Genomic DNA, 11419 nt, shown 5'->3' on the forward strand with positions numbered 1-11419 from the left:
TATATCTCAGAAAGTATCTATTTTTTAATTTTGACAAAATTCAATCAATTGATGCTAGGTTTATGCAGTTAAGATCCCGTAGTGACTTTATTTAGAAATTTTGTGTACTGTGCGAGTTATTTGCTTTGAGAAAAATCAAGATCAGATTTAAAGACTATATATATGGAATGGGTTTGTGGAATTTAAGGGCTATATTCATGGGATGGGCTTGGTTGCTTTTTTTTCTAAACGTGTGGGCGGCGTTTTAAACTTTGCTTAGGGGAACCTGTTGAACCTTGGCACTATGTGTACTTAGGCCACTAGTACGGAAGGAGGCATGAACTTCCTGTTAAATACTCTCCCGCGGTGCTCTGTGATAAGACCGTAAGGACTTCCGGAAGCATCTAAAATAACTACAAAAAAAAAAAAGAAAAAAGAAAATTAGTGAAGATGTTATTTACAGATATTATGACCATAAAAAGGAAGGGAACTGCGGACTTCCTAAAAAAGCATAAAGAATGCTACAAAGTTAAAATAGTTACCTGATTAAATGTTGCATGCATTAAATCTAAGAGTATAAGTTATATAGTTCATATTTGAGATCAGAAATATAACATTGCAGTTGTCCTGTTTGTTCTAGTAAGTTGTGTACTTTCACTTTTGTGTTTTTTAAAACACAATAATGATAAAATACTAACTGCAATGAAAACTATTAGAGAAAAGATTTAGGCTCTTTCTTGCACAGAACAGTTACAAAGTGTAACCATTTTTTAAAATTAATTCCTTAAAGAGTCCTTAAAAAATAAAAAAAAGAGATGTCAAAATTACTAAATCAGTAGATCCAGAACTAAAATATTTTAAAAAAGATGTATCATTAATTGTTTAAAAATTGAAATAACACTGGCTGTTTAGCTGTAACGTGTATATTTTGTTCTAATGAAATTGAAATTTGAACGCAAACCATCTGTCTGTCAACATTTACATTATAAATAGTCACAAAGTACTGCCTTAGTTTTATCAGATTGTATTTGTTTTAAAACCTCATTATTTGATTTAATTATACTTCACTTAGATAACTCTAAAATTGAAAACATTGACTTCTATATCAATTAACTCACAGAAGATTCAAATGATATTAATACTTCAGGAAAAATTACACTTTTAAAAATAATACCAAAAGTGTCACTAATACCATTCTAAATAACACTGAAAATACTGATGTACAAAGCACTTATAACAGTTTAAAAGGCATAACATATTTCTCATTAATAAAGAGTGTTTTAATACCGGTATTGTAAATATTGACCTTAGTAACTGCATGGCTCGAAAACGATGCGGTATTAATTACATAAACATAAAATAAAACACAAAATAGTGGCATGATGACAGAAAACATAAATACAGCTGGTTGACTATCTAATTTACTTGGTTTTTTTAGGAGACTTTTAACGTTTTATATATTAGAATGTTTTTGAAAATCAGACCATTTTTTGAAAACTTCTTTCTAAAGCTAAAGTTGAAAAATATCTATACTTTATTAGCCTAATCAACAATAAATATGGTTGCAGCCCTGATAAAGATTTGGGACCCTGATAGAAGAAGTTTGTTAGACTAGAAAACTCATGAACAACAAGTATAAAATTTTCCTCAATGTTGTGTTCAACACCAGCTACAGATTGAGTGTGCAGAGGCAAAACTTTATGTTTTTTAATTATACCTGCTAGAGACCAATACATCAAATATTTTTAAACTAAACAAAATAGTACCTTATTAGTCATTGTTAAAGAAACAGTAAATTCAAGATATGGTTGGAAGAAAATAAAAAACTGAAATTATCTGGAAATCAAGTTATGCAATCTAATTTTGTTATGTTAAATGTCATATTTGGTAATCTTTTGTTATGTTAAAACCATTAAGAAAATTTATAAAAAAAGTTTGTTCCAGTTGTTATTTTTTTGAGATAAAAGTAATTTAAACATTTTGAAAATTTTAATTTTGAACTTGTATATATGAAGGGTTCCTTTTATAATTTTTTTAACTATAATTTTCTTTTTAGATAGATAGATATTTGTTAAAACATCAAATACATGTTCTAAAGGACAGCGTGCCCATAAATAAAAAAAATTTAAAAAAATGCACCACTACAAAACCAATAACAAAATTATAAAGTTACAAATATTATAAAGAAACAAAGTTATAAAGAAAAAAATAGTTGTTCCTTTTAGAATAAATATTTGTTTAAGTCAAAAGAGTTAATCTTATTTTTAAATGATAAAATATTTTTTGCATTTGCAGCATCCAAGGTCATATTGTTCCTCATGTCAGCAATTCGGAAAGAAAAGTTATATTTTCTTGAATCCAAGCAACAAAATTGTTTGCGTATTTTATAAATATGACCCCGGGTGTGGCTATTGTTGTCAATCTCAAAGAACAAAGACTGTTCGGTACAAATAAGTTTACGGAAAATTTTAAAACACGTTACTATGTCAATTTTAAGGCGCTGAACTTCAAGCGATTCCGAACTAAGCAGCTGTAGTCTATTATGATAGGACAAATTTCTAAGGTTCCTAATTTTCTTAGTAAATTTTTGTTCGACATTTTCAACTGATTTAAACAATCCAATTTGGTGTGGCGACCAAACTGGAGAACAATATTTTAAAATTGGTCGTATATAAGTAGTGAAAGCTCTAACTAGGATACAAGGGTCGCGAGTTTTAAAACATTTCAAAATTAAGTTTGCTCTTGAGTTAGCTTGATGGATGACATTAGAAATATGTTTTTTATAATTAAGGTTACTGTCCATTGTAAGTCCTAGATCATTTGGGTTGGAGGACCAAGCTAAAGTACACTCACCTAATTTATAGTTAACCTTTATACTTTTGCATAATGAGGGAGATGCTATTCTAAGTGAAAAACACTTACTACTAGCAATTTTTAGCTGCCATAAATCTACCCATATTACGAATCTATTTAGAGCAACAACTAAATCCTGGCTTAGATCCATGTCACAGTATGAACGATATAACTTTATATCATCTGCATAAAGTTTTATACGACAATCCAGATTATTAGTTATAGCAGTTAAATCATTAACATATAATAGAAACAATGTGGAACCTAACACACTACCCTGTGGAACTCCACTACCAATATGTATTGAGTTTGATAGATAACTATTGACTTTAACTTGTTGATACCTATTGGTAAGAAATGCGGAAATCCAATTTAAAAGCTTACCTCTTATGTTATACGATGCAAATTTAACTAATAATTTGGAATGCGAGACAGAGTCGAACGCTTTTTTGGAAAACAATATATACAACATCCGTTATTTGGTGGTTATAAAGTGCGGTGTTCCAATTGTTTGCAGATTCTAAGAGATTTGTACAGGTAAAGTGATTGTTCAGGAAACCATGATGATTATGAGTTATAAGACTACGTTGAGTTAGATACTCTATAACATACACATAGATCATTCTTTCCATGACGCGACAACAAGTGCATGTCAATGAGATGGGTCTATAATTATTTGGATCCGCAGTAGCTCCTTTTTTAATAATTGGAGAGACAAATACAATTCTTTGCTGAATTGTATTTTTTTTTCAGCATTTAACTTTGTTTTTATGATTGATTCAAGTTTTATTTTAGCTAGTCAGTTTTTTTTGAATCTTTTTTCATATTGTTTAAGTGGAATAATAATGTCTGGCAAAATGTTTGTATTTTATCTCTCTTTTTATAAACTTGTTTTAAACAACTTATATAGGTTAATTGTACACTTTCTGATCTTGGTAAATGATAGCATTTTGAGTAGACCATTCGAATCTTTTGATTTAAAATTACTATAAAGCATAAAGCAGAAGCACAATACAATTGAAACGTATTATGTAAATATTAGGATGTAGAAAAATTGTTTTTAATTTTTTATCAAACTGCTACCATTTTTTATTTTTTTCCCAACGTCGTAAACTTAAGCGTGCGGACCGCGTCAAATGAATTTGGCTAATTTAATCTGTGGTATTACCAATTAACTTATACTAAGTATTTAGCCATGATATAAACTAGGTAGTGATAATAGCTAAATGTAATTTGTATTATTATTTGTTACAAAATTTTATTGTATTTTGCATTTTATTTTGAGTTTATATGTATTTAATTTGATTAATTAAATATGAGTGAACGCTATGCTACACAAAGTTTATTATAAAAATGGCTGGACAAACGTCCGAAAAATGAAATTACTAATGAGATTTCTCCGAATTCGAGTAAATCAAATGTCGATATCGAAAAACTATTAAATTCTCTAGATCTACCTCTGTGTCTGCAAGCAATTAAAGATCAGAATAGTCAACCACCTATTGTAAGTACATCAATGAATGTGTGTAATGAATTTACTACCGACGTTGGTTACTTTGTACTAAAAAAAGAAACTGTATCAAATTCAAAATTACTGATACTATGAAATATAAATTGTTAGAGATGGCTAATATTCCTAGTGATAATTTTGTCTACCCATTTTTGGTACACATAAAAAAAAAATAAAGAAGGAAAGAGATTTCTAAAATGATTGCACTTTGAAAAACATAAGTGACATACTTATTCTGATCATAAGAACAGATTGTTTTGTAAATACTGCGTGTTATTTTCTGATAAAGGTGGAAAAGATAGGGCTACGCTGTTAAAAAAATTTGTCAGTGAACCTTTAAAAAAGTATGCAAACTTGTGGGGAAAAATGGTGATTTGGAAGTACATAGCAAATTGCAATATCATATTCAACGTCTATTAATTACAGAAGACTTTAAACAAAGATAACAAAATCCAGATATAGATATAATAAATATTATAAATGCAGAAAGAATAAATCAAATTAATAAAAACCGTAATAGATTAAAACCGATCATTGAAACTATAATTTTTCTTGGGAGACAAAATATACCACTAAGAGGTCACCATGATTCTGGCAATTTTTTCAAAAACTAAATGGTTCAGTATCGACAACAGAATCTAATGTTAATAAAGGTAATTTTTGAGAGACTTAAAAATTTAGAACTTTATGTAGGGATTCCAATCTAGAAAAGTCATTTAATGTCAACTAATTCCAAAGCTACTTATATAAGCCCTATAATACAAATGATATCGAATGCTGTAAAGTTTATATAACTGAACAAATTCTTAAAGAAGTTCAAGAGAGTAAAGATTATAGAATAATAACTGACAGCTCATATTTCGCAAATGAGTTTAGTGTTAAGATATGCTTACAACAATATAATAAAAGAAAATTTTACTTTTTTCGTTAAATGTCATAATATTTATAGTGAAACAGAAACTGAAGACGAGGATTTAATGGAAAAAGACTCTATCAAATTTGAACCTAAATTAACTGGTGATATTGTACTTAATATGTTAAAAAAAATTTCACCTAATCTTACTAGCTGTCGCACTGACAGATGTAGTGTCATGGTTTCTACAGTACGAGGAGCTGTCACAAAAATACAACCACATGCTCCAAATGCCATTCATTGTCTGCGTTCTAACCACTCATGGAATCTTGCAATATCAAAGTCATCATCTATTTAAACAATAAGAAACTGTGTTGGACTAAAAATGGAAGTTATATCATTTTTTAATATGTCATCTAAACGAAATTTTGTTTTGAAGAAAATTTTAAATGGAAATCTACGTTTAATAAGCTTGTGCGAAACGAGATGGGTTGAACGTCACGATAGTGTTATGCTCTTTAAGTCATCTTTATCCTATTATAAAAACTCTAACATTAGTTTCCTATTGGCAAGAACACAACTCATCCTCAAAGGCAAAAATATTATTGACATCACAATGTAAATGTGAGTTTGTTGTTGGAATATTTTGTGTATCAAGTTTGTATCTATGTGTGACAACAATGGTGAGTAAGCTACTTCAAAGTAAATGGCAAGGTATTTGTAAAGCAAATGAAATTATCTCAGATGTAATTTTAAGTCTTGAAGAGAAGAGAAAAAAATGCTATGACTGGCTTTCATGAACTATATATTGAAATAAAAAAAATGATGTTAGACCTGGACATTAAAGAAAAATTGCCACGATTAACTAGCCATCTGACTTAAAAAGTCAATCACGCTGTTGATTCTATTGAAGATTACTATAGAGTATCTGTGTACATACCACTAGTTGAAAATATATTAGGTGATATGAAGGCATGTTTCTGGTGTGCAAAAAATTAAGCATTTATATCTTAATTTAAACTTATTCCAAATAACATAATAATGAAGAAATTAAAAAAATTGTACAAAATATCATAAACCATTTTAAATTTGGTGATGCAAAATGGATAAATATAGAAGAGATAGAGTTAAAAACTGAAATTGATTTATTGAAATTAAAAAGAACAAGAATCCAAAATAAAGGTAAAATGTTCAAGTTGGCTTTAAATTCTATAAATAATAATTTTTAAACTTATTTTTGTTTAAAGTGGTGAAATTCAAACTGATGTTATCGCTAGTGCTGAGGCATGTAGTAAAGTCATCCTGCAATTAGAGAATTGCTTTTTATTACTTCTTGCTTTCCTGTTAGTGTCGCTTCTGCTGAAAGGTCGTTTTCCACTTTACGAAGTTAATGCCTAACGTTTTACACTTTACAGGCATGCTTATTTGCGTTTTTTTTTTCTTTTTTGACTATTTATTAGAGCTCCTTGATCGTTTTACTATTTTGTGCACAAATGCATGCATGTTGTTCATACTTGTTTCCATTTTTCTATTACTTGCTAATATTGGCCTAAAATATATTTTTGTAGATTGAAACAGGGCCGTACCGAGCCAATATTGCGCTTCGGGCAAGAAAAGAAAATTGCGCCCCCTCTTCCCCTCCCTTCCCCCTCCCCCTCCTTAAAAAAAAAAGAAGAAAATTAAACGAAAAAAATGATTTATTGATCACAAAATTTATCACATCAAGTTATAAGTAAAACTTGTCATTAAGGTTGCACAAACTTTAGTTCAATGCCACTTTTCTGGCTTTTCTTGAGGCAAATTCACTAATGACATCATCAAAATAAATGTTGTTTGCCACTTCATTTTCAATTGAAATTATAGCCAGACTAGACAAACGTTCTTGGCCAATTGTTGACCTCATATAGTGTTTTATGAGCTTAAGTTTACTGAAACTTCTCTCACACGTAGCAACTGTGACTGGTATGGTGAGGAAGATGCGAATAGCAATTGTTGTGTTGGGATAAGCATCGGTCAAAGAATATTTATGAATGAGCTGCAAAATGTCGATCGGGCTAGATTTTTCAAAGTTGTTCATCATTGCGGCAGCTTGATATTTAAAGCTTGCCATTTCTGACTGGAAATCGGAAAAATCTAAATCTGCCTTGTCAATTTGAGATAAATTTGCAGCTTTTTTCTTGAGTTCATCCACTGAACTTTTAGAGAGTGAATGCCCACTGAGGTAGCCAAAATCAGAGGATACAGCAGACATCAGTCTCAAACCGCCACTCTATTTTTGTAATAATGCTGTCAAACACAAAGTTGCACTGAGATCCGAATTCTGTTTCTGCTGTGAGAAGGTGAGAGTCATCTTCAGCTTCATAAAGTGCGATTCGCTTCACTTTGCGCTTCCTCTTAATTGGAAAGCCACCATCAATTCCGCTCTGGTTAGCTTTTTCTGTGGCATCTTTAATAATATTGTCCACCCCAACATCTCAAAAATTCTGAATGAAAGCCTTCAACCATTTCATTTTTTTTACGGCAATGTCAATTGAAATGGTTTTTGACTGAAGCAGTTTGTTTTCCCGGTCAATTAGAGAAAGAATTTGACACCAGAAATCCAACAAACACAAAAAACTGTAACCAATATGAATGAGAAGTTCTTTTGCACTGCTAACTGTGACAGCATTTGTCGTGGGATTGTGGATAATGGATTCCAAAACTTGAAGAACATCTTTGATTTGTCTGTGCAATGGTGTAATTGCTTCTTTTTTGGTAGACCATCTTGTGTCACTATTTCCCTTTAATGAGATGGTCAACGTTTTCATCATTTTTTCCCATCTTGACGTGAAGCTTGAAAAAAAGTTAAAGATGGCTTGAACCTTTCCAAAAAACGTAATCATAAGTGGGGAAACCTCAACAGCATGAACACCAACAAGATTTAAAGTGTGAGCTGCGCATGGAACAAATCTTGCTGACTCATTAAGAGAATGGATGTGAGCTTTGACGCCATTGTATTTTCCAGACATATTGGCTCCATTGTCATAGCCTTGGCCCCGGCAATCGGAAATGCTTAGACCATCCTTCTCCAATTTTTCACTTATCTCTGTTGCAAGACCTTTTCCGGTTTTTTGGTGAGATTCAATGAAGTCCACAAAGCTTTCCTTACTTGCGCAGGTTTCATCACTGATGCGGACATACCTGATGATCTGAGTCATCTGCACTTTGTGGGAGGTATCTTGAGTGCAGTCAAACAGAACAGAGTAGTATTTAGCTTCTTTGATGTTTGACAAAATTTCTTTCCTGACTTTCTGCCCAAGTAACTCAATCAGCTCATTTTGAATACAAGGAGAAAAGTAGGATGTTGTGGTTTTTTTTGCTTTAACGGACGCAATGTGTTCAGCCACTAAAGGATAATAATGGCTAATCAACTCAATTAAGCTCAGAAAAATGCCACTGTTTTGTTGACCGATGTCTTCTGTTGTTCCCCGAAGGGCAAGATTGTTCTTGGCACAGAAAAAAGTTTGCATTTGCATCAACAATCACTTTTAAGATATCTCTCCGCTTTTTCATCTCTCCACTAATAACTCTTTACAGATCAGAATTCAGGGTCTTTCCTTCCTTGACGTTTTTTCAAGAGTTTTCCGATCAGAATAGCATCTTTGGTGTTCATTGTTGTTTTCATGCTCAGGAATTCTTGGGTTTAGTTTTTTCCAGTCACAAAACCCTTTAGAAATTTCTGAGAAATTGTTGGTTTTTGTTGTTAAAAATAACAAACAGCAAAAACAAAATAAAGAATCTTTTTTATTGCTGTACTGCAGCCAAGTGCGAACAAATTTTTTACCATTGGGATGAATTTTTTCATACCATTTTGAGCTGAAGTGTCGCATTCTGTTGTCAAAATCACACAGCGTGTTTGGGAAAAGTTCTCTTCTGTCTTGCTCTGGCCTATGCTTAATCAAAAAGCATCTTGTTTTGTCCGTTATTTTAGGCCATGTTGCTGGATCCCTATGTTGAAAATTTTCTTCCGAGGCCACTGGAATTTCTGAGATTTCTGAATGAAGTTCATCCTCGTCCATTTCAGCTGGGCCTGAAAGCTAGGCATTTTCATCTTCCCTGGTTGGTTCTGAATCAGTTGTGCAAAATTCTTCTTGACTTTGGCTGATGAAAATCTCCTCTTCAATTAATTCCAAATGATGATCTGAACTCAATTAAAGTCAATTACAGGATCTGTTGAATTGTCATTAATTTCAATACAAATATCCTCTGAAATAATTTGTTTCTCCACTGAGTTTGTTACCAACCACTTTTTGAAACAGATTTGTAGTTTCTCGTCACTTTCTTGGCACTGTTTTTTATTCTTCTTAAATTCAGCACCAGATAAATTTTGGGTTCGACTCATAATAGAATTATAATGCTCAAAAGTTATCAAAGGTATATTAGTGTTATAGGGCGCTTTTTTGTTCAGTATATGAGCTTTAATATTTAAGAGTTTGTGTCAAGAGGCGGAATTTTAATTAATTTTCTTATCAACAGCAGCAACGCCGTGAAAATTAGTTTCATAAACTGATTATTGTTTTTTTAATTTATTAAAGTTTGCGCCCTCCCAATTTTGGCGCCTCAGGCCGCGGCCCGGCCGGTCCCGCCCTTGGTACGGCTCTGGATTGAAAACATGGTTAAGATTAAGATAAGGTTTGACTTTGCTGCATGTTCACAGGCATACTATTATATTCATTGATGATATAATTGACAAATTTTATAAAAGGAAATTAAGAAATATAGACTTTGTTATTTAAGTATTTAACTATCAACCTTATGTTGGCATATATATATATGTATATATATATATATATATATATATATATATATATATATATATATATATATATATATATATATATATATATATATATATATATATATATTATATATATATATATATATATATATATATATATATATATATATATATATATATATATATATATATATATATATATATATATCTGTTATAGTCTTGCAGAAATGTTCTCTGGAGCTGTCGTCTATACTTTTAAAACTATTCAAAAAATGCTTATCAGAGTCTTGTTTTCCAGCCTGCTGGAAAGCGGGATCTGTTATCCCCATTTTCGAAAATTCTAGAGAGCGATGTGATTTGTCTAACTACCGTCTCATTAGTCTTCTTCCTACCATAAGCAAGGTTTTTGAATCTTTAATTAACAAACACTTAGCTTCTCAACTTGAGTCTAATAACTTACTTTCTGACCATCAATATAGATTTCGATCTTCTCGTTCTACTGCTGATTTCCTAACAGCAACAACCGATAGGTTTTATTCTGCATGAGATAAAGGTGGAGAGGCTTAAGCTTTTGAAAATGTTTGGCATGCTGGTCTTCTCCATAAGCTTTCTTCTTATGGTGTATCTGGCAACATCTTTAAGATTATCGAATCCTTCCTTTCCAATCGTAGTATAAAAGTTGTCCTCGATGGACAGCACTCTTCTTCTCATTCTGTAACTACAGGGGTTCCTCAAGGTTTTATCCTTGGTCCTAAACACTTTTTAATTTACATTAACAATCTTCCAGATATTCTCGCATCTAAGGTGGTATTGTTTGCTGATGATACTACCAGTTATTCTTATCTTGATAAGAAGCCAACACTCTCTGATTGATTGGAGGGGGCATTTGAGCTTGAAAAAGATTTCACTTCTGCTACAGCATGGGGCTCACAGTGGCTGGTGAACTTCAATTCAGATAAAACTCAATTTTTTTCAGCCAATTGTTATTGCAATAATTTAGATCTTTGTATATTTATAAACGGTAATGTACTCGATGAGTCATCCAGTCTTCATCTTCTAGGATTAACTCTTACTTCCAATCTTTCTTGGAAACCATGTATCAAATCTGTTGCAAAATTCTGCTAAGGTTGCATCTCTTTATCAAGCTCGACACTTTTTTACTTTAGATTCTATTCTCTATCTCTATAAATCTCAAATCCGGCCTTGTATGGAATACTGTTGCCATATCTGGGGCGGATCTTCTAATGATGTCCTTTCTCTTTTAGACAAGGTGCAAAAACCCATTGTAAACATAGTTGGACCTGTTCTTGCACCCAACCTCCAACCATTATCACATTGTCGTAATGTTGCTTCTTTTTCTCTTTTCTACAAATACTGTAATGGGCACTGCTCTAAAGAGCTAGCGTCTCCTGAGCTATCTCCTATTGTTCATTCTCGTCATTCAATT

General features: G+C 31.7%; 2 protein-coding genes across 2 annotated transcripts; both read right to left on the reverse strand.

The window, feature by feature from the left end:
* Positions 1-6957: 6957 nt before the first annotated feature.
* Positions 6958-7446, reverse strand: LOC136091729 (zinc finger MYM-type protein 1-like). Its single transcript, XM_065819436.1, has one exon. The coding sequence runs from the start codon at positions 7444-7446 to the stop codon at positions 6958-6960; it is 489 nt and encodes a 162-aa protein (XP_065675508.1).
* Positions 7447-8779: 1333 nt separating this feature from the next.
* LOC136091730 (zinc finger MYM-type protein 5-like) lies at positions 8780-9253 on the reverse strand. The gene has a single exon (XM_065819437.1). The coding sequence runs from the start codon at positions 9251-9253 to the stop codon at positions 8780-8782; it is 474 nt and encodes a 157-aa protein (XP_065675509.1).
* Between the last annotated feature and the right edge of the window lie 2166 nt (positions 9254-11419).

This window comes from Hydra vulgaris, chromosome 15 (genome assembly GCF_038396675.1).
Source record: "Hydra vulgaris chromosome 15, alternate assembly HydraT2T_AEP".
Taxonomy (NCBI): domain Eukaryota; kingdom Metazoa; phylum Cnidaria; class Hydrozoa; order Anthoathecata; family Hydridae; genus Hydra; species Hydra vulgaris.

Bases quoted from the DNA above. Each gene is read 5' to 3' on its own strand.
- LOC136091729 (XM_065819436.1), bottom strand. From the start codon at position 7,446: ATGTCTGCTGTATCCTCTGATTTTGGCTACCTCAGTGGGCATTCACTC.
- LOC136091730 (XM_065819437.1), bottom strand. From the start codon at position 9,253: ATGGACGAGGATGAACTTCATTCAGAAATCTCAGAAATTCCAGTGGCC.